The 24,110-nt window shown below is 41.1% G+C and overlaps 1 protein-coding gene across 1 annotated transcript in view; it reads left to right on the top strand.

The window, feature by feature from the left end:
* The window catches only part of LOC137634234 (transforming growth factor-beta receptor-associated protein 1-like), a 76,793-nt gene that overhangs the window by 25,068 nt on the left and 27,615 nt on the right, over positions 1-24,110 (top strand). Inside the window, exons 6-13 of the mRNA XM_068366510.1 lie at positions 4,787-4,947; positions 6,484-6,622; positions 10,654-10,848; positions 10,969-11,160; positions 20,707-20,861; positions 21,561-21,671; positions 22,005-22,194; positions 23,544-23,753. Of these exons, the coding sequence (XP_068222611.1) occupies positions 4,787-4,947; positions 6,484-6,622; positions 10,654-10,848; positions 10,969-11,160; positions 20,707-20,861; positions 21,561-21,671; positions 22,005-22,194; positions 23,544-23,753 (1,353 nt within the window). The remainder of the gene's footprint in view (positions 1-4,786; positions 4,948-6,483; positions 6,623-10,653; positions 10,849-10,968; positions 11,161-20,706; positions 20,862-21,560; positions 21,672-22,004; positions 22,195-23,543; positions 23,754-24,110) is intronic.

The raw sequence follows: 24,110 nt of genomic DNA, 5'->3' as shown, positions 1-24,110 counted from the left end.
TCTCGCAGAAACCATGGACCAAATCTTGCAGCTTTTAAGTGCAAGTCGGTCCCTTCCGCGCAAGTCCAACGGCCTAGGTGTAGCCACTGGGTCAGTTCGGACTCGCTCCAGTCATCCGACGACTGCACACCTCCCAAGAGAGGCAAGGTGGTACCGCAACAGGCAGTAACTCCGTCTGTTGCCGCACCAGCTGTTTTAGACCCTCAGTCACAACGGACAGTAGCTCCGTTTGTTGTTGTCTTTCATAGACCCTAGTGGTCCATGCTGCAGACTATACAGTCTTAGCTTGCTCCTTCATGCAGGAGTATCGTGCTGGAAGGTTGACAATGCACCTGTTTATCTACAACCTTCCACGGTTGTGCGCTCAGCAGATACTGCGGCTGCCTGCTCCCACACTCCACCTGTGAGAGCTCCACCTCCGATGCGCAGTCGACCCTGCCAGACGCATGTTCATGCTGCACCCTCCATTGACATGCGTGAGCTACCGCATCAGCAGTGGGAAGGTGTTGTAGAGCTGCCGTGTTTTGACACAATGCGGCATGCTCCGCAACCCATGCGGCATGCTCCGCATCCCATACGGCATGCTCCGCAACCCACGGCAGTCCCTCCCTCGCACCAACACTCAGCTTTTGTTGTTGCCAGCTCCCACACTCCGACTGCGGAGAAGGTTGACGATGCACCCGTGGGCCTACACCTCCCACGGTTGTGCGCCCGGCATGGCTTCCTGCTCTCACACTCTTGTTGTGAGAGCTCCTCCACCCATGCACAGTCAACCCTGCCAGATGTATGATGACTCCCACACACAGAGCACTCCGTTGCCGTGCGTGAGCTACCACAAGCTGCCGTGTTTTGACACGGTGTGTCAGCCTCCGCAACACACTGTGGTTACCGCCACTCGCCCGCAGCAAACTAGTCAGTCAGGAGTTGAGGCTTCCCCACACAACTTTGGTTGTTGCCAACTCACAGACTGTCAAACAGTTACATGACGTTGCCTTCTGGTCTGCTACTTATACACCAGTGCTGTATGTCCTCACGCTCCTGTTGTGGTTGACAGTTCAGTTTTTGACAGTTCACAGACTGTCAAGCAGTTTCATAACGTTGCCTTCTGGTCTGCTGCTTTTGCACCAGTGAAACCCTCACTGAGAGAACCTAGCTTTTCTCGGATATGGTTCCTGTAGATGAGAAAGTGCTGTTCTCCCTCCTTCTGATATTCCCTTGAGGACTCTGTCATTTGGAGAGGAGCCTTAAGCTGCTTAGCCTCCTATGGACTTTAATTTAAGCATAACATGCTTCCAGGGAGGGTAAATGGTTCCGCTTCAGTCGCTAAACCCGTCTGTTGCCACACCTGCTCCCATAGACCTTGGGCTTTGTTGCAAGACATGCAGTCCAAGCTTAGTCCTTGATAGAGAATTTTTTACGGAGAAGATCCTTCTTGCCAACGACCTTCCTACCGGTTGGTTGTACGCCCTGTTGACGCTGAGGTATCCTACTCACGTCCGCCAGTTGAGATGGTTCCTCCACCGGTGCGACCCAGTGTGGGTTGCCAGTCGCACGTTGACGTTAAGCTACTCTCGGAGGTGGTTGCGGACGTTCAGTGTGTCACTGGGAAGACGTTCAACAACCAGCAGAGGTGACTTGTTATGACGCAGTGCGGCAACCTCAGCAACCCGATAAGGGGTTGTCTGTACTACCCAGACAGTCTAGACAGTTTCGGGTTGTCGCTGTACTTCCTCGCATCCCCATGGTTGACAGTTCACAGACTGTGCAGCAGTACCATGATCTTGTGTCCGGCTCCGTCACGCATCCACCAGTGCGACCGGATTCAGCGAGTCAGACGTTGCCCACTCCGTTGCCGTTTCCTCATCAGTTTCGGATGAGGAACCCTCTTATGAGGACATGGCTGAACAAGAAGATCAATCCCCAGCCCTGCTATCCATCCAGAAGATGCTGAAGAAGGAATACGGCCCTGTCAGGCTGTGGATGAGTCTGGTTAGGACACTGTCATCCGTGGTTCAATTGGTGTCACTTGGAAGACTACACCTCCGTCCTCTTCGGTTTCATCTAGCTCTTCACTGGAAAAGGACAAGACGCTAGAAGCGGTCTCGATCCCGGTTTCCGGAAGATAAGTCTGGTCTAACCTGAGGAAAGGACTTTATCAACCTTTTATAGGGTCTTCCCCTGACTGTTCAGACTCCCAACCACGTTCTCTTCTCAGACGCATCGGACGTAGGCTGGGGTGCGACCTTAGGCGGTAGGGAATGCTCGGGATTATGGAACTCGAGTCAAAGGACAATGCATTTTAACTGCAAGAAGCTTCTGGCAGTACGTCTGACCTGGAAAAGCTTCAGGTCTCTCCTTCAAGACAAAGTAATGGAGGTCAACACGGACAACTCCCTGCTTTGATGTTCATCTCCTAGCAAGGAGGGACCTACTCTCTGACATGGTGCGAGTTCGCTAGTGACCTCCTCTCCTGTTCAACAGGTCTAGACTTTTCACTAGTAACAAATTTCTTCCAAGGCAACTTGAATGTCTTAGCAGTTTGTCTCAGTAGGAAGGGACAATAATTCCAACATATTGGACCCTCCACAGAGATGTATGCAAGAGACTTTGGGTCACCTGGGGCCAGCCAACCATAGATCTCTTCGCAACCTCGATGTCCAAGAGGCTCTCAATACTTTGCTCACCTATCCCGGACCCAGCAGTGGTTCTTTTAGATGCCTTTCTACTAGATTAGTCTCATCTAGATCTATATGCATTCCCTCCGTTCTAGATTGTCAACAAGGTACTGCAGAAGTTCGCCTCTCACGATGGGACAAAGTTGACACTAGTTGCTTCCCTCTGGCCCGCGAGAGAATAACTTACCGAGGTACTTCGATGGCTAGTAGACGTTCCCAGAACTCTTCCCCTAAGGGTGGACCTGCTACGTCTGCCACGCGTAAGAAGGTACTCCAAGGCCTCCACGCTCTTCGTCTCACTGCCTTCAGAGTATCGAAAGACTCTCGAGAACTAGAGGTTTTTCGAAGGAGGCAACCAGAGCGATTGTTAGAGCAAGGAGAACATCCACCCTTAGAGTCTACCAATCGAAGTGGGAAATCTTCCTAAACTGGTGCAAGTCAGTATCCGTATCCTCGACCAGTACCTCTGTAACTCAAATAGCTGACTTCCTCTTATATCTGAGGAAAGAGCGATCTCTTTCAGCTCTCACTTTCAAGGGTTACAGAAGCATGTTGGCATCAGTCTTCCGTCACAGAGGCTTAGATCTTTCCAACAATAAAGATCTACAGGACCTCCTTAAGTCTTTTGAGACCACGAAGGAGCGTCGTTTGGTTACACCTGGTTGGAATTTAGACGTGGTTCTAAGATTCCTTATGTTAGACAGGTTCGAACCACTTCAATCAGCCTCCCTGAAAGATCTCACCTTTAAGACTCTTTTCCTGATATGCTTAACCACAGCTAAAAGAGTCAGTGAGATTCATGCTTTCAGCAAGAACATCGGATTTTCATCCGAAACGGCTACATGTTCTACATCTTGGTTTTCTAGCCAAACACGAGCTGCCTTCTCGGCCTTGACCAATATCGTTCGTTATTCCAAACTTATCGTATGGTTGGAAATGAACTAGAAAGAGTATTATGTCCTGTAAGAGCTCTTAAGTTCTATTTTAAAAACCTTTACGAGGCCCGTCTGAAGCTTTATGGTGTTCAGTTAAGAATTCATCTTTGCCTATGTCAGAGAATTCTTTATCCTATTATTTTCAGACTGTTAATACGAGAAGCTCATTCCCTTCTGAATGAGGAAGACCAAGCTTGGCTGAAGGTAAGGACACGAAGTTAGAGCTGTCACAACTTCCGTGACCTTTTAATAAAATAGATCTCTGCAAAATATTTTCGACGCAACCTTTTGGAAAAGCTAATCAGTGTTCGCGTCTTTTATCTTAAGAATGTCCAGTCTCTTTACGAGAACTGCTACACTCTGGGACCATTCGTAGCAACGAGTGCAGTAGTGGTGGGGGCTCCACCACTACAATTCCCTAATTCCAGAACCTTTTTAATCTTTCTCTTGAAATATTTCTGGGTTGTCCGGAAGGCTAAGAAGCCTTCCGCATCCTGGTTGATTTGGCGGGTGGTCAAATTCTTTCTTGAGAAGCGCCTAGATTAGAGGTTGTGATGAGGTCCTTTAATATGGGTTGCAGCCCTTCATACTTCAGCACCTAGGAGTCGCTCAGCATCCTAAGAGGATCGCTAGGCTCAGTAAGGAAGACGTACTTAAAAAGGCAGAGTAATGGTTCAAGTCGACTTCCTTACCAGGTACTTATTTATTTTATGTTTGTTATTTTGAATAACGGCTAAAATAAGATACGGGATACTTAGCTTCTTTGTTAACATGTATGCTGGTCTCCACCCACCACCCTGGGTGTGAATCAGCTACATGATCATCGGGTAAGATTAATATTGAAAAATGTTATTTTCATTAGTAAAATAAATTTTTGAATATACTTACCCGATGATCATGAATTTAAGGACCCGCCCTTCCTCCCCATAGAGAACCAGTGGACCGAGGAGAAAATTGAGTTCTTGTTGACAAGAAGTACTTGAGTACCTACTCACAGATGGCGCTGTTGTGTACACCCCCACCTGTATAGCGATCGCTGGCGTATCCCGACCGTAGATTTCTGTCGGGCAACAGAGTTGACAGCTACATGATCATCGGGTAAGTATATTCAAAAATTTATTTTACTAATGAAAATAACATTTTAAAATTTCTTGCTTTCCCATCTGTCTTTTCTAGGAAGAATTTTTGCTTGCTGGTCCTGGTAACCTTGGCATGTTTGTAACTGCAGCTGGCATATCTGAACGACCTCCAATTCAGTGGTCAGAAGGAGTATCGGCTGTTTCTTACTACCATCCGTATATACTCACCATATCCAGCCAGTTTATCCGTATATACAGGTAAATAATTCTGGCTTTCATTTTATTGCAATAGTTTCAAATTGTTGTTCAATAAAGTGGACATATTATCTAGAATTACCATCTTTGTATTCTCAGTAATTAACCATGTTTTCTTTCATAAATAAATTGTAATTTCTTGATCGGCCCTTTTTCGTACGCTGATACAAACATTTTGTCCTTTGAAATAGGGAAATTTCTTCAGTGGAGCTGGAATACCCGTTGAAATTGTAAGCTAGGTAGTTAATGGCAGGGGCACTCTCTCCAGTCAAATACCCTTGATTTTTGTCTTCTGCTGCAACAATTATGGTTGTACTGTTATGTCATATCCAAGGTGGTTTGATATTTTTTTCATACTTGGTAGTTTGAATGATTGATATTGTTTTTATGTTTATAATTATATGAAGCCAGAAGGCAAATGTAGGTTGGACTCAGCATCAGTTTAAGGTTATATGGGCAATAGATCCACTTACTCTGCACCTTTGTGGCATTATTATTCGTAACTATCCATATTTACCGAGTATTTTTCTTAACCCTTTTACCCCCAGGCTATTTGGAAATTTCCAACCCTTAACCCCCAGGGGTTATTTTTCCAAGCACATTTTGCAGTATATTTTTTTTAAATTGCTCTAACAGCCTTAATTTTTGTCATAGAGAGGTCAGGTTGGTCTCATTCTCTTGGAAAATGCCTGATGTTTCTCAAAAAATTATCAAAAATATGCAAAAAAAAAAATGTAAATAGCAGTTTTTTGCAAGGACGTACCGGTACGTCCATGGGGGTAAAGGGATGAGTTTTGTGAAACGTACCAGTTTGTCCTTTGGGGGTAAAAGGGTTAATTGTACAAATCTGAGTCCTATAAATTTCACTTCCCACCTCAATAACCCTGCAAGCACTACCTGAAGGGGAAAGTAGTTACTAAGTACTGACTGGGGTCGGGGCTTCCCGGCCGCTTGCCAGGAACTACCGTCACTTTGTTACAGAAGGTCCTCAACGTACAAACTTGATAGATTCCAAAAAGTTGTTTGCAAGTCAAATTTTTTTAAATTTTGTCCTAGGTACACCTAACCCAACTCCAAAGCCTACGATTTCCAAGGGCAAAAGTCAACACATAGTCCCGTTTCATATGAAATAAATATCAGGTTATTAAAAATGTCATTTTACTGTATTAGATTATATAGTATGTTTTATTACAGTATTTCATTATTGTATTACAGTGTACAAACTTTCCGTACATCTTAGATTTATGATTTCAGTGGGATTTGTATTTGTATCTGAATGTTTGTAAGTCGTGGACCTTTTGTACAAATTTTGACCGTCAAATTCCATCCAAGCTGGAAACATGTTTCTATTGAAGGACTCAAGTTTGCATAGTTAGGAAAAATAAAAATTACTTTTAAGATTTGGGGTTTTATAATATTCCAAAATAATATCTTTTGAATAAATTATTAATAGGACATTTAATGTTTGTTTGGACATTACAGATTCAAATGAAGAAATTTTAATTAATCAAGATGATATATATATATATTTTTTTTCAGTTTAATTGATCAGCAACATAAGCAGACACTCAACTTTTCTGGTGGACAGTTACTTGGTAACTTTGACGGTCAGTTGTATGTGGCAGCAAATTCATGTGTGTATTGCCTTATGCCACAACCATGGACATCACAAGTTCAGGTAAGAAATTTTAACACAATGTTTTGATTTTTGGAACCTTAAGACTTTATCTTTTATTTGAAAAGTATTATGGGATATTACATTTGGAAGATTTTAAAATTGAAAGATAATTTAAACTAAAATTAAACTCGTACTTGACTATAAACAATCATTTATCCTAATAGAATTAATACAACTATGCCTGTGAACTAAAATGTTAATTCCACACTAAGTGATCAGTCTGTGGGAGGGATGTTCTTCACTCCAGATTTTATTGCAAATATCCAAGACCTTACAGTTGCGTCCAGACAGTATGATATTCTTTTGTGCTCAGAAACTTTGGTTTCTAATATGAGACACTCCTCTGAGCTCCTTATAAGTGATTTTAAGAAGCCAATAATGTTGAAACGTGATGCCATCCCTAGGGCCAGGGGAATGGCGGTGTATATTAGGACCGAGTACCCTGCTTCTCATAAGTCCTGCTATCAATGTGGATGTTATGAGATTCAGGTAATAAAAGTTTGTGGCAGGCATAACAACTTTTATTTGTGTTCCATTTACCGGAATCCAGACATGGATGATTCTATCTTCGATTGTCTTCTTACCATTATGGCTAAAATACAAGAAGATGATAGAAAGGCTTCTTTTGTCTTTGTTGGTGATTTTAATGCTCACCATAGGGAGTGGTTAAGTTCTATCTCTCCTACCGATCACCATGGCTTAAGAGCTTTAGACTTTGCCTCTGAATCAGGCTGTGAGCAAATCATAAATGAAGCTACTCACAGGTCTGGTAATTGCTTGGACCTCGTATACACAGACTCCCCTGACGTTATAACTAGTAAGGTTGGTTCTCCAGTTGGGACATCTGATCATGCCTTGATTTCATTAGTAGTGAAGACTGAGCAGCCTGTCCCTGATATATCATGCTCTTGTAAAATTTATATGAGATCCCAAGCAGACTGAATGGGATTTTGCATGAGTTTTTGTGCTTGAATTGGTCACAATTATATAGTAGTGTAGATCCTGTTGTCCCTTTGAATGAGAATCTAGTCAACATAATTGATAGGCGTACCCTTCTCGTGTGCTAAGGTACCGAGTGAAGGACAAACCGTGGTTCAATGATGATTGTAGACGTGCTTATTTGGAGAAGCAGGAGGCCTATCATCTTTGGAAGGGTAACAGATCAGATTTGACCTGGAACAACTATACTCAGCTTCGAGCTTTTGTCCAGAGAGTTTATGCCTCAACTGAAAAGGAGTACAATTTAACCATAAAAGAAACCCTTTCTGGTACAACTCAGGAACATAAATGGTGGTCTACCCTTAAATCTGCACTCTTTGGTGTAGATGCAACAGTTCCTCCTTTACTTAAACCAGATGGCTCAGTCACTCACTGTCCAAAGGAAAAGGCAACCTTGTTGGCTGATGTTTTTGACAGTAAACAGAGTAATGAAAAACTTGAACTTCCTCATTCCTGTTTTCCTGAGGCTAAACTAACTAGTTTAGCTTTTTGATCTCGTGAGATTAAAGCTCTGTTGATGGACCTTGATGCTTATGGAGGTGTAGACCCAAATGGCATTTTTCCTTTGTTTTTAATAAAGACTGCAGATTTCTTACCTCCAAAGTTATCAGTTATTTTGCGCAAGTTAGCAAGAAGAGGAGCTTTTAGCACTTGTTGGAGAATTGGTAATGTTGCTCCTCTATGTAAATGTGTTTGTGGTAGCTCAAGTCCCACTGATTACCGCCCAATTTCCATAACTCCCATATTATCTAAAGTTTTTGAACGTCTTCTGGCAAAACGTCTTAATAGGTTTGCTGAAGGTAATCATCTATTCCCTAGTTTGCAATTTGGATTTTGTAAAGGCCTTGGAGCATGTGATGCCCTTCTTACAATCTCCAATGCTGTACAGAAATCCCTTGATTGTGGTCAGGAAGTTCGTATGATTGGCCTTGATTTTAGTGCTGCCTTTGACCGTGTTAATCATGAGGCCCTTGTTTTCAAACTGAAACAGTTGGGAGTGGGTGGGTCGTTTCTTAGCATTATTATTGATTTTTTAAGTAATAGATCTCAAAGAGTTGTTGTTGATGGGCACCATAGTGAGTATAGGAATGTGATATCCAGTGTTCCACAGGGTAGTGTTCTTGGCCCATTACTTTTCATACTATATACACATGACATGTGGTTTGGCCTAGATATAAAGCTTGTTGCATATGCAGATGATGCTACTCTCTTTGCATCAATTCCATCCCCTGAATGTAGATCTGGGGTTGGTGAATCCCTTAATAGAGATTTAGCTAAAATTAGTGCATGGTGCAAATTATGGGGTATGAAGTTGAATCCTAATAAAACTCAAAGTATGATTGTAAGTAGGTCAAGGACGGTGGCTCCTCAACATCCGGATATCAGTATTGATAATTTTTCTTTAAATTTGTATGACTCTTTTAAAATTTTAGGTGTGATTCTCGACAGCAAATTTACTTTTGAGAAACACACTAGGTCTTTGTCTTCTTCAATTGCACAAAAAATTGGCTTATTGAGAGTCTTATGAGATTTTCGGTGATCAATCTATTCTGAAGAAGTGTTTTAATTCTTTCATTTTACCTTGTTTTGAGTATTGTTTTCCTGTCTGGTGTTCAGCTGCTGATTCTCATCTTAATTTGTTGGACAGAAACTTACGGTCTATTAAATTTCTTATTCCTGATCTAGATATTAATCTTTGGCACCGTCGTTCAATTAGTTCATCATGCATGTTGCATAAGATTTTTCATAACTCTGACCATCCTTTACATTCAGATCTCCCTGGACAATTCTATCCTGTTCGTAATACTAGGCAGGCAGTTAATTCTAATAGCCAGGCCTTCTCCATCATGAGGCTCAATACTACACAGTATTCTAGAAGTTTTATTCCAGCTGTTACCAAGTTGTGGAATGATCTTCCTAATCGGGTAGTTGAACCAGTAGAACTTCAAAAGTTCAAAGTTGGATCAAATGTTTTTATGTTGACCAGGCTGACATGAGTCTTTTTATAGTTTATATATGACATATCTGTTTTTGACGTTGTTAATAGTTTATATAGGACATATCTGTTTTGACGTTGTTACTGTTTTTAGAATGATTTATTGTTAATTTATTCTCATCATTTATTTATTTCCTTATTTCCTTTCCTCACTGGGCTATTTTTCCCTATTGGAGCCCTTGGGCTTATAGCATCTTGCTTTTCCCATTTGGGTTGTAGCTTGGCTAGTAATAATAATAATAATAATAATAATAATAATAATAATAATAATAATAAAAAGACAGGGGTCTTATAGCATCAGATTAATGAACCCATTGCATTGGGAGCATAAAATGGATATCTTATGAGAAATGGTGAAGCTTTTTATATGTACTCTCATAGGTTAGTGTCTGGAAAATATGAGAAATTTGTGCCAATTCAAAAAGTACCCCCTACCTCTGGTTAGCTTGTTATAAAAGATAGTTTCACCCTACCACTCTGTTAAATTCTTAATATTTGAATAGAGGCAAGGTTTAGCTAGAGTAAGTTGTACAGTTCATTGGCATTATTTTGTTTCTAAGCTCATTGTATGCAGCTTTAAATAAATTGTTGGAAATAGAATTGTTAAGGTAAGTCGGTGAACTTTGCTGCATCTCAGACAACTTTTAGTGCTCACTGTATGATCAATCTGTAAATTATTTATTGTTTGTTACCCAAACTATACTGTGTCTTGATCCCCTCTGACTGCTCATACAATCTTTTTACATATTCCTACGTGAACACATAAGGAATTCCATTGAAAATACAGTATTGGTAGGAAATTAAGAGTACAATAATTATCTGTTTGTCCATTTTCAATGCTTTTAATTTATATTTTTATTTCCAATTTTTCTTTCATTATGTAATTTTAAAGTTTATATCTTCTAAGAACTTGAACCAATTGTACAGTGAGAGTGTCTTGTGGTCTATGTTCTCTTTAAAAGGTTAGTAAAGGCATTTACAAAGAAATAAATTTCTATCTATGAAATATTTTTTTATCATTTAATTTTTTTTACAGACTTTAATGGACAGTGAGAGGGTTGAGGAGGCAGTTGAGTTAGCTGAGCATAGTGGAGCAGTTGGTATGAGCCAGGAGCAGTATCACCAACTCTGCCTGACATTAATGCAACAAGCTGGCTTTATAAAGCTCTCTCATGGAGTGTATGATCAAGCCAAGGACTTCTTTCTCAGGGGTTGCATTGATGTTAGAGAGGTAAAGAGTTTTCTTCTATTATAGTAAAACTTATTTACAATAAATTTAAATGTTTTACGAGAATTCTTTATAAAATTTTGTATAACATTACAATGTAGATGGCCGTAATTCTTTTTCCAGATAATCAGCTTATATCCGGGTCTTTTACCTTCCAATGTGTCTTTTATGCGTGCTCAACCTCCACTCCATCAAATTGCTGATATCTCTCAAGCTATGCATGGGGACCAAACAAAAATTGAAGAGGCGAAGGAATTTTTGCTTAATTTCTTAATTCAAATGAGAAATTCTGGGGAGCCTGTCACATACAGAATGGTAAGGATTACTCTTTCATCAGTGTTCAAAGTTCTTGTTAAGATACTGTGATGCCAGCAATAGTTGCAAACCAGTTGTGTTGACATGATTATACTCAATGCTAAGGATGATGAGGTGAGCTACAACTCAACCTACCTAATTATAGTTTTAGGTTCTATTGGGAATGTGTCTATGTATCCTATATTTAGAATCATATCCCTCCAATAAGATTAAAATTATAGTGTATTACCACCTCCTACAACTTGAATTTACTATTTGAGTGACATACTTTATTACAGTATATTGTATTTTAAAATTACACCCTTTAAAATAGTAATACATTGGTAGTTAATTTTTGAAGAGTAAAATACTACAATCCAATGACTTGCAAAGTATTCGTTACTGGTATTTCATTTAGAGTGAAAGTTTTATTGGTTTTAATATTTTGTACTGTATATATTGAGACATCTCAAAACGGAGGAGTGTGCATCATCTTAGAACCGGGGGCTTTACATGACATCAGCTCAGAATTGCTACGTCTGTGTGTCATTTTTTTTTATATGACATATTGCACCTTAATAGGAGAATGAAGGGCATTTTCTTCCTCCCTTAAGATTTTATCAAAGTCTTGGTGAGAAAAGATGTCTTCATCTTTATTAATTTTAACTAAATTTTGATTTTTTTCCGATGAAATACTGAGAAAAATAAAAATTGTAAAATAGCTTTAATAATGAAGCTTTCAATGAATCATGGTTCCTGCTAAATGCTATGCATATCCGGACGACATGTAATGTCTAGGGATGAGTTAGGTATCATACTCTTATTGTTGAGGTAAAGTTCCTATTTGGTGACAAGTTAAATTTGTTATTATTAAGTAGTTTAAGAAGATGACATAGTCAAATTTTGTAACCTGTGTGGTTTACCTGAAGGATTTCTCCTACGGAGAACTTAAACTTAAGAAAGATGAAGTTAATGAGTTGAGTAAAGAGATTATAGTGAATAGATGGAAAATTATAGCTGTGTCATGCTAGGCATACTGTAGGTAGTACGCTGTTATCGAAACCACTAGTCGTGGACATTTAGCTTGTTAAACGTTCCGTATTGATTACTGTATTTGTAGAATGTGGAAAACTTTTGTACTCTACAACTGCTACTCCACTCCATCACAGGGATAGGTGAGTAAATTCTCTGCATGAAGGTTTAGAGTACAGTATATTGGATATAGTGAAATTAACGAAAAAGTTACTAGTCTTATCCCTTTGAGTGCCATAAGACATAATTCATGTTGGATAAAAACTGCTCCCTTTGGCACCAATTTATGTCCAATAATTAACAGTTTTGTATCTTTCTTTTATTATTTATGTATAAGAAAATATTACAAAACATGTAAAATTATATATAAATGGAAAGGAAATTTAATCAGCTGTACAATAAATGTTTTTGGAGAGTCCTATATTGTATAGTTTTCAATATTAAACTTACCCGATAATCATGTAGCTGTCAACTCCGTTGCCCGACAGAATTCTATGGAGGGATACGCCAGCTATCACAATACTAGAAGGGGGTGTACTTACCAGCGCCACCTGTGGCCAGGTACTATAGTACTTCTTGTTGACACCTCCTCAATTTTTCCTCTGTCGTGCTTCCGGCAAGACGTTCTGGGATACGCTTATGATCTTCGAGTATTTTCACGGCTTTTGGTGAAGTATTCTCTCAGATTTCGGCTGTCGCTTTACTGGAAAACTTCTATATTAGCTTAGATAGCTATTATTTAGTCCTGATTAAACGGTTAACGATCTTTTGCTTGATTTTGAAACCCCACTTGGCTAACTCTTTTGATTCAAGATGTCTGACATTTCACAAGCCCCCACCCATAGACGATGTAGGTCTTGTAATAGGCGTATTCCGAAGGCCTCGGTAGATCCTCACACCGCTTGTTCTGACTGTAGGGAAAGACCCTGTCAGTTAGAAGATCGATGTGAGGAATGCGCCGGACTTTCGGAACTTGAATTTGTCCGTCTTCTTAAGTATTCAACCAAGTTAGAGAGAGAGAGAGTTAGGAGGAGTTCTTCTCACTCTTCACTTTTTTCCTCACCTCATGATCCCCTACCTTTTCCTACCCCTGTAGTGGCTACCCCCGAACCTACTATTTGCCCTCAGCCTGATATGTCTGTTGTTTTGCGTGCCATTCAGGCCTTAGGTGACAAAGTAGAGTCAGTGGTTAGTGATCATAAGTCTCTTATGGCCGAAGTCAAGGAACTTAAGGTCAAGAGTGCAGTGGGTGGAATTAGTGCCAGTGCTGTGACGAGTGCTAGTGTCAGTGCAGTGCCAAGTGCTAGTGTCAGTGTCAGTGTGGTGCGTGAGGATACTTCTGTGCGTGCCAGTCGTCCTCCCAGTCCGGGACCTCTTGCAAGCTCCCAAGCCCAGGGGAGAAGCAATGTCGAAGGGCAAAAGGGTTCGGCAGGCCTTGATCGGCGCACAGAAGTATCCTCGGTGGTTGCGGGCGTGTCTTCCAGAGACCGTCACTCCCACCTGCAGACGATTGAGCCCGTCTTTTACTCGTCTGCTGATCAATTGTCAGGGAAGAAACGCTGGACTCAGGTCTCAAGACCACTCAAACGCAGAGTCCAGACCTCAAGAACTCAACCGGGCTGCAGTCATTGGATCAGCTCTGACTCGCCGCAGTCATCAGTTGAATGCACTCCGCCTAAGAGGAGTAAGGTTCTGCCACAACAGATCTCTGCTGTTAAGGCTTTACCTCAGCAGACCTTAGTGTCTGCCGACCCCAAGTTGACTCTACTGCAGTCCATGCAGTCACAACTTGCGGTCTTGATGCGTGAGTGTCAGGCTGAGAAGGTTACACCTCCTCCTGCGATCGCTCCGCCTGACCGCAGTACTGCCTGCCAGGCGTACGATGTTGAGGCTCCTCAGGATACCTTACCACGTTCTGAGTTTACTGTTTCCAGTGGTGTGCAGCTCCCTCCGCCTTCCTTAAGGCAACCTCAGCAATGGGAACAGGAAGCTTATACCTTACTTCCTCCGCTTCCACTTGCAGTTCCACCAGTGAGGCTACACTCTCTTGAGGTACAACAACCTCTCCCATCCATGAGTCAGTCTCCTCAGCTCTCGCTGCAGCGAGCTCAACCCTCCTCAAGGCAAGCACAACACCTTAGCCTTGCGCCTCAGGAACCTCAACTCGCGAGACAATTACTGTGTTCTGCGCAGCCACTACCTCATCGCTCACAGCTCACACCTCAGGAACCTCAACTCGTTCCTCAGGAACTTGCTACTGCGCATCCGCCAACCACTCAGCAAGCGCAACCCTTGAGTTCAGACACTCATGCTAGGAGTCAGCCTCCTCCACCCATGCGCCTACCTTCTGCTACTTCTTTTGATCAGCCTTTGCAGTCTGAGCCTCAGGTGTTCCCTCAACAGAGTCTTGAAGAGGAAACCACAAATATTGTTGTTCCAGCTCGTGCTGACTCTGCTGTTCAGCATACCTTACCGATCTCTTCGCTACACTCTGGTGATGAGGCGTCTGATGATGAGGCGGCACACCTGGATCCCTCATCAGACGTGGATGAATCCAAGTCTTCTCCACCTTCTATTGACTTTCGTAAGGTCTTGGCTCTGTTTAGGGAGGTATACCCAGACCACTTTGTCTCTGCTATCCCCCGCTCTCCGCCATCTGAGTTTTCGCTGGGCATGCAGCCAGCTAAGTCTACTTATACTAAGCTAGTCCTAGCAAGGTCCTCTAAGAGAGCGTTAAGGATCTTAGGGGAGTGGTTGCAGACTAAGCAACACCTTGGAAAGACTTCGTTCATGTTTCCTCCGACTAAGCTCACTTCTAAAGCGGGCGTTTGGTATGCCACAGGAGAGGAACCAGGCTTGGGAGTACCTGCCTCTGCCCAGGCTGACTTCTCAAGTCTGGTAGACTCGCCTCGTAGAACAGCAATGAGGCGCTCTAAGGTTTGCTGGACCTTCTCAGACCTTGATCACTTCCTGAAGGGTGTTTTTAGAGCATTTGAGATGTTCAACTTCCTAGACTGGTGCCTGGGGGCCCTCAGCAAGAAGACCTCCCCTGCGGACAAGGATTCTGCCATGCTATTAATGTCCTGCATGGATAAGGCCATTAGAGATGGATCTGGCGAGCTTGCTTCGATGTTTGTGTCAGGGGTTCTTAAGAAAAGGGAACAGCTATGTACCTTCCTTTCCTCCAGCATCACACCTTGTCAAAGGTCTCAACTCCTTTTCGCTCTGCTCTCGAAGTTCCTCTTCCCCGAAGAGCTTGTTAAGGACTTGTCTGCTGCCCTGATACAAAAGGACACACATGATCTTGTGGCCTCATCGGCTCGTAAGACTAAGGTTGCTACCTCAGTCCCCAGGACTTATCGCACCCCAGTGGCTGATACTCCTGCTACGAGGTTCATACCGCCCTTTCGTGGTAGAGCCCCCAGCCGAGGAAGCTCCCGTCCAGACTCTTCCAGGAGCAAGTCTAGGAAAAGTTCCAAGGCTTCTAAAGGAAAAAACTGACTCTCCGCATCTCCAGACAGCAGTAGGAGCCAGACTCAAGTTCTTCTGGCAAGCCTGGGAAAAGAGAGGTGCAGACGCCCAGTCTGTCAGTTGGCTGAGGGAGGGTTACAGGATACCATTCTGCCGCAAACCCCCTCTGACCACATCTCCCATCAACCTCTCTCCCAACTACAAAGAAGAGGACAAGAGGCTAGCGTTGCACCAGGAGGTGTCGCTCCTTGTACAGAAGAAGGCAGTGGTTATAGTCCGGGACCATCAATCCCCGGGCTTCTACAACCGTCTCTTTCTGGTGGCCAAGAAGACAGGAGGTTGGAGACCGGTGCTGGACGTCAGCGCGCTCAATGCGTATGTCACCAAGCAGACGTTCACGATGGAGACGACGAAGTCGGTCCTAGCAGCGGTCAGGCAGGAGGACTGGATGGTCTCGTTGGACCTGAAAGATGCCTACTTTCACGTTCCTATTCATCCAGACTCCCAACCTTTCCTGAGATTCGTTTTTGGAAAGGTTGTCTACCAATTCCAAGCCCTGTGTTTTGGCCTAAGCACAGCTCCTATGGTGTTTACGCATCTGATGAGGAATATAGCAAAATTCCTCCACTTATCGGACATCAGAGCCTCCCTTTACTTAGACGACTGGCTGTTGAGAGCCTCCACGAGTCGTCGCTGTCTGGAGAGTCTCAACTGGACTTTGGACTTAATCAGAGAACTGGGTCTGTTAGTCAACATAGAAAAGTCTCAGCTCATTCCCTCCCAATCCATTGTGTACCTGGGAATGGAGATTCGGAGTCAGGATTTTCGGGCTTTTCCATCGGCCCCAAGGATAAGCCAAGCCCTAGATTGCATCATGAGCATGCTGAAGAGGAGCAGTTGCTCGGTGAGACAGTGGATGAGTCTCACAGGGACCCTTTCATCGCTGGCCCTGTTCGTCGAGCTAGGGAGACTCCACCTCCGCCCTCTTCATTTCCATCTTGCAGCTCATTGGGACAAGGGTTTGACTCTCGAAGCAGTCTCTATCCCAGTCACCAAAGAGATGAAGACCACTCTCTTGTGGTGGAAGACCAATCTCCTTCTCAGGGAGGGCCTATCGTTGGCTATTCAGACCCCCAATCTTCATCTCTTCTCAGATGCATTGGACTCGGGCTGGGGTGCGACCTTGAACGGACGGGAATGCTCGGGAACGTGGAACGAGGAACAGGGAACGCTCCACATCAACTGCAAGGAGCTACTAGCAGTTCATTTAGCCCTGCTGAACTTCAAGTCCCTCCTGCTAGGCAAGGTAGTGGAGGTGAACTCAGACAACACCACAGCCTTGGCTTACATCTCCAAGCAAGGAGGGACCCATTCGAGGAGCCTATACGAGATCGCAAGGGACCTCCTCATTTGGTCAAGAAGTCAAAACCTCACTTTAGTCACGAGGTTCATTCAGGGCAACATGAACGTCTCAGCAGATCGCCTAAGCAGAAGGAATCAGGTCATTCCCACGGAATGGACCCTCCACAAGAGTGTGTGCAACAGACTTTGGACCTTGTGGGGTCAACCTACCATAGATCTGTTTGCCACCTCCATGACCAAGAGACTTCCGCTGTACTGTTCCCCAGTTCCAGACCCTGCAGCAGTTCATGTGGATGCTTTTCTGCTGAACTGGTCCCATCTCGACCTTTACGCATTTCCACCGTTCAAGATAATAAACAAAGTCCTTCAGAAGTTCATCTCGCACGAAGGGACACGGCTGACGCTGGTTGCTCCCCTTTGGCCTGCAAGAGAATGGTTCACAGAGGTACTTCAATGGCTAGTCGACGTCCCCAGGACTCTACCTCTAAGAGTGGACCTTCTACGTCAACCTCACGTAGACAGGTTGCACCCAAACCTCCACGCTCTTCGGCTGACTGCCTTCAGACTGTCGAAAGATTCGCTAGAGCTAGAGGCTTTTCGAAGGAGGCAGCCAGCGCGATTGCCAGAGCAAGAAGGGTTTCCACTCGTAGAGTCTACCAATCTAAGTGGGAAGTCTTCCGGAGCTGGTGTAGAGCCAATGCAGTATCCTCTACCAATACCTCTGTGACCCAAATAGCTGACTTCCTATTACATCTTAGGAATGAGAGATCCCTTTCAGCCCCTACGATTAAAGGGTACAGGAGTATGTTGGCTTCAGTTCTCCGCCACAGAGGTTTGGACCTTTCTTCCAACAAGGACCTTCAAGACATCCTTAAGTCTTTTGAGACTTCTAAAGAGCGTCGTCTATCCACTCCAGGCTGGAACCTAGACGTAGTCTTAAGGTTCCTTATGTCACCTAGGTTCAAACCTCTCCAGTCAGCTTCCTTCAAGGACCTTACCCTCAAGACTCTTTTTCTCGTCTGCCTTGCAACAGCTAAGAGAGTCAGTGAGGTTCATGCCTTCAGCAAGAACATTGGTTTCACGACCGAATCTGCAACATGTTCTTTTCAGCTCGGATTCTTAGCTAAGAACGAACTTCCTTCACGTCCTTGGCCTAGATCGTTTGAAATACCTAGCCTCTCCAACATGGTAGGTAACGAACTAGAGAGAGTTCTTTGCCCTGTCAGAGCTCTCAAGTATTATCTTAATAGGTCTAAACCTATTCGAGGACAGTCAGAAGCCTTATGGTGTGCCATCAAGAAACCTTCGAGGCCCATGTCCAAGAACGGGGTTTCGTATTATATAAGGCTTCTGATTAGAGAAGCCCATTCTCACTTAAAGGAGGAAGACCTTGCGTTGCTGAAGGTAAGGACCCACGAAGTAAGAGCCGTAGCTACTTCGATGGCCTTTAATAAAAACCGTTCTCTGCAGAGCATAATGGATGCAACCTATTGGAGGAGCAAGTCAGTGTTTGCATCATTTTATCTTAAAGATGTCCAGTCTCTTTACGAGAACTGCTACACCCTGGGACCATTCGTAGCAGCGAGTGCAGTAGTAGGTGAGGGCTCAGCCACTACATTCCCTTAATCCCATAACCTTTTTTAACCTTTCTCTTGAATGCTTTTATTGTTGTTTTTATGGTTGTTACGGTAGGCTAAGAAGCCTTCCGCATCCTTTTGATTTGGCGGGTGGTCAATTCATTCTTGAGAAGCGCCTGGGTTAGAGGTTGTGTAGAGGTCCTTTAGTAGGGGTTGCAGCCCTATATACTTTAGCACCTTTGAGTTGATTCAGCCTCCAAGAGGAACGCTGCGCTCAGTAAGGAAGACGAACTTAAAAAAGAGGCAGAGTAACGGTTCAATTCGACTTCCTTACCAGGTACTTATTATTTCATTGTTATTTGAGATAACTGTTATATGAAATATGGGATACTTAGCTATCCTTTAATCTTGTACACTGGTTTTCACCCACCCCCCTGGGTGTGAATCAGCTACATGATTATCGGGTAAGTTTAATATTGAAAAATGTTATTTTTATTAGTAAAATAAATTTTTGAATATACTTACCCGATAATCATGATTTAATTGACCCTCCCTTCCTCCCCATAGAGAACCAGTGGACCGAGGAAAAATTGAGGAGGTGTCAACAAGAAGTACTATAGTACCTGGCCACAGGTGGCGCTGGTAAGTACACCCCCTTCTAGTATTGTGATAGCTGGCGTATCCCTCCATAGAATTCTGTCGGGCAACGGAGTTGACAGCTACATGATTATCGGGTAAGTATATTCAAAAATTTATTTTACTAATAAAAATAACATTTTCGATGCCTAGATGAGTAACTTAAGCTGTTAAAAAAACAAGCCTGGGGCTTGAGGGCCAAATCATTTGGAGAGGGGTTGGAGCTCTAAGGTTTAAGCTTGTGCTGAATAGAAAAAATTCCTTAGGTATGTCTGTAGAAGATAAAAAAGGGCCTAAGCAATATTTATCATCTCAGTGCTGTGACCAGGATGACCTCAACACTTTGGGTGATATAATCTTGATAAGTACTGTAAATGCAAAAGGATACTGCTCAGTACATTGTAAAGTAGTTAAATGAGAACACAAAGTCAGTTTTAAGTCTGTAGCAGGAGTTTTTTTTTAAACTATTGAAAATGTAAAGTAAAAAAAAGTTGGACTGCTTGGTAGGACTGGGCCAAAGGGAACTGATGAAAATTATAGGGCAAAACCAATACTCATGGAGCTAAAGGGACACTGCAAAGGCCATTAAGTATCATTTACAGTATACCACGTAAGTGGTACTGTATGTGGTAACTCCATTCTTACCTCAGGCCATTTATCCCAAATTCTATAGATGAAAATAATGCAGTCCAGTGGTTCCAAGAATAGGTGTATGGTCTTATGTTATCCCTCATAGTATACTATAGTTGTATTCGAGATTTTATTTTCCAAGCACTTGGGTCCAGTGGTACAAATGCCCTTGGTCCATAATTTTTATCAAATTTACTTGTATACTCTGAAGTCACAAATTTCTAAGTTTTTTGCTTATATCAGTGTATAGAAGATACTTGGTGCGCTTTGCTTATTACATTTATATCTTTAAGGCACCAACAAAAGAAGGTGGAAATAGTTGAGGTAAATATTAGAGTAAAAAGAATAGATATTTGATATTGATGCAGAAATGCAGTTGGCCAGCTGTTTAGAAAACAGAAGCCTTGTTAATGAAAGAATAGAACACAAGAAGTTTGTAACTCTTTTGCAAAACACTTAACCCACAAACAATCGTCGTCTTTTTCTTTTGATATAGAAATAGTATATAGATTTTCTTAGGACCAGAAAATAGGCTAAATTATAAGTAATAGATTGGTAAGAGAAAAATCATGGTTACCACTATTTTGATGGCAAGAATAGTAACTATAGAGTACTTATATCGGAAATGAAAAAAATCTTAACAATAATGATAAAAAAGAACTCAATACAGGGTAATACAGGGGCTTCAGCAAGCAGTTTAGGGACTTGCCAGTATTTCAGTTACTGGTATCTAAAATTTTAGTAAACGGTTCATTGTTCTATTTTTCTGCTCTAACTGAATGTTAAGGTGTTAGTAAAAGTAAGAAAATTGTATCCTAAATACAAACAGCTGACGTTTGTGTTTTTCCTTTATTTACAGGAAGTAGACACTGCTATCATCAAATTGTATGCAGAGAAGAAGTCTCCAAACTTGATGACATTTTTAAATTCTGGAGATATTTTATGTAGTTTACCTGAGTGTTCAGAGTGGCTTGAGAAATATAATCAGTATTCAGCCCTAGCAAAGCTACACAGGTTAGTTTTTGAAGTTCTTTTGCCATTATATTTAAGTTTATATCATAAAATAGGAAAAATGTTGTAATAAAAAGTAAATAAATATAACTTTTAACCAGTAATGCAAATAATGTTGACAGATAAAACTATGCGTACTGCACTGTTTTTAGTACTGTATCTAGCTTATAGTTGCACGTTCCTATATTCAGTGTTGTATACCGTATTAGGATGTTGCGTGTTATTCTAATAAGGTCTCACAAAATTTAATTGTGCACAAAAGGGAAGTGCACTTATTTATTATGAAGTTAATAGTTTGTAATGATTCGGTGTATGTGTAGACATAGGAAAAGTGAGCTGTAACCAGAGAGAGGGATCCAATGTAGTATTGTCTGACCAGTCAAAGAAGTAAAGGGGTGCTGCTCTACCATTAACCTTAATCTTTCAAATGAACATTTGCACTTGCAGATTTACAGTATTGGTAAATTTAATTAGTCTTCAATTTCTATAGCCAGATTTTCCTGTTTTTTTTTTTTTTTCAGAGACAAATTTTCATAAGGTTATATTGTTGTTTCTCTGTACTCCAAAATTTCTCATCCACCATTAAAATTGACCTGTGTGGCAGATCACTCTTGGTCTACATCTTTAACTGCATGATGCCACCTGTGAAAGAATTATGTATGAATTAAACAAAATTAATTAAAATTTTTGCTCATTTTCCAGAGTTTTGGGTGATCTTGACAAATCTTTGGAAGTACTCACTCGCCTTGTGAAAGAAGAAATTAAGGATAATCATTTCAAAGGAATCCAGGATTTGGTTGATTGTCTCATTTGGTAAGGATAGTTCAAATGTTTCAGCTTTAAAAAGGAATTAAAGTATGTATAAAGTAGATGGTGACAGTACTCCACTGCCTTCTACATCTTAGCTGTAAACTGGACTCAAAATTGAATGTTCTCTTTAGTGCATTACATATGTTAGACTATTGTGTTTCTTTAGAAAGTAAATTAATTTGTTAAAATGCAGATGTATATATGTAAAGTATTAATTTTGATTACTATACTATACTGTATTCCTGTCATAGAACCATGTTACGATATTGCTACTCGTAGAATAATGATATAGTGTGTAGAAATAAGAGGGAACTAACAAACGACGTTTATTCACAGTGCAAATGATCCGTCCATAATATGGCGTTATGCAAACTTTGTTTTGGATCGAAATCCAACTCAAGGTGTAAGAATATTCACTGAAAGTCAAGCAACTTTAAATCCCTCAAGAGTTTTGCAGTCATTACAGCAGTACCCTGAAGCAAGACTGAGTTTCCTTCATCATCTTATCGATACAAAAAAACTGAAAGTAAGTTCAGAGTAGCGAGGATTTGTTTTATATATCCCAAAAGAAATATCATTTGTGACAATATCATCCATTCTCAGAAGGCAGAATGTCAATTTGTAACCATTCTAATGTTCCTGTAGACTTACAGAATGGTTTACATATCAGATGCTTAAAAGGTTAAGAGGATAAGAAAACACATTTGAGAAAGGCTGTTTAAACCAGTAGAATATGTTGATTTCCTTTATCACTGCTTATGGTTTTTGTTTTAATGAAGTTATTATCAATTTACGTTAAGGCGTAAATGACTGGGTAAGGCTAGAGTTGAATTTATTTCAAAGCCTGTAATTCTTAACATGAATAGAGTATTTTCATTTGTAAAATAGGTTTGCAATTTGATGATTTCTCAACTGGATGTTGTTATTTGAATGCTATATTGTAGTTCAGCAGATGTTTATCTGGGTTATTTATCGTGCGTTATAAATGCATTAACTAAATGACTTTCACTAGTATAAGAAAATATCAAACCAATAGGTAACACTTTCTACAGGAGAAGTCTCTCATCTCTCCAGCTAAGCACTCTTTATTTTTTATAGTTTCACCCTGAGCAGATATCTATATGGAACATTCTTCACACGGACATGTTTCGTAAATACTATGTCTTAATTTTATTTGTTCAGTATTTTCTTAAGTATTAGGTGATGATTGGTCTTGATTTTTGAGGGGTTGATGACTATTATTAGGTATTTAACATAGTATGATTTTCTGTTTGTGACAGGCTGTTGGTGTAACAAAGTTAGATTTAAGTAGATTTTTTTTTTTACATTTATAATTGTATATAGTAATGCCCTGCTTTGTGTCAGTTCCGTCTTTACATCGCTCATCCTTAAATATTAAATGCAAAAATAAAATCCATGTTGCATCAATTTTCCTGACCTTATGTCGGTTTCTTCACCATGAAGCTTATTAATGTAGATATCTCTTTTTTTATAAAATGATAGCAGGTTATAAGTACTTTTAACTTAGAAATAACACCTAGAATACCTTGTTACAACACCTAGATTTCACCTAATTTCCATATGCCACTTGGTAAATTATTAGTTCCAGCAGGTGAAACCAGAGGCAGGGAATTCCTCCCGTGGGTAAGATTTAATATGCTAATTTCTATGCTTTCTTAGTTTTTTATTGTAATTCAGAGATATTTTTCTTTGCCAGCAAGGCATTTGTAAAATTATAGGTTCATGCCTCTGGAACAGAAAGCTTAGAAATTATTGTATCTTGTCTATTGAAAGCTGTATAGATAATACAGTGTTCTGGTAAGAATGAAACAATTTCAGCCTGCACTTACTGTAAGAACCCTTTTCTTGTTTCAGGATGAAAAATATCATACTGAATTAGTTCTTCATTATGTTGATGAAGCTTTAAGACTTATCAAAGAGGAGTCTTCGTCAGAATTGTTGCAAGAATCTCGAGATAAATTGCAGGATCTTCTAACATCATCCTGTCATTACCAACCACAGTTAGTTTTGAAAAGACTTCAAGGAACTTCATTACATATAGAAACAGCAGCTGTATTCGGAAGGGTAAGTATTTCATGCAGATGATGAATATTTAGGCATAATGATTGTTTGCATCGTTTTCTTTTCATGTGGCTTTTCAAACTTTCATTTTATAATCTTATAACTAATAGCAACATTATGACATGTTACCATTCATTATCAGCAAAAGGAAGTTATCTTTTTTAATAAGCTTCTGTTATATTTATTATGTAGTGAGTGTACAATGGATATGATATGTAATGATCAGTTAAAATAAGAAGTTAGATATTTTTAAATATTTAACTTAGCCGGTGAATATATAATAGCTGCTACTCAGCGGCTCGACAGAAAACATACTCAAAAAACTCGCGAGCGATCGCTATGAAGGTTGCGGGTGTGCCC

This window comes from Palaemon carinicauda, chromosome 44 (genome assembly GCF_036898095.1).
Source record: "Palaemon carinicauda isolate YSFRI2023 chromosome 44, ASM3689809v2, whole genome shotgun sequence".
In the NCBI taxonomy this organism is placed as follows: domain Eukaryota; kingdom Metazoa; phylum Arthropoda; class Malacostraca; order Decapoda; family Palaemonidae; genus Palaemon; species Palaemon carinicauda.
This window is presented reverse-complemented; position numbering and strand designations above follow the sequence as displayed.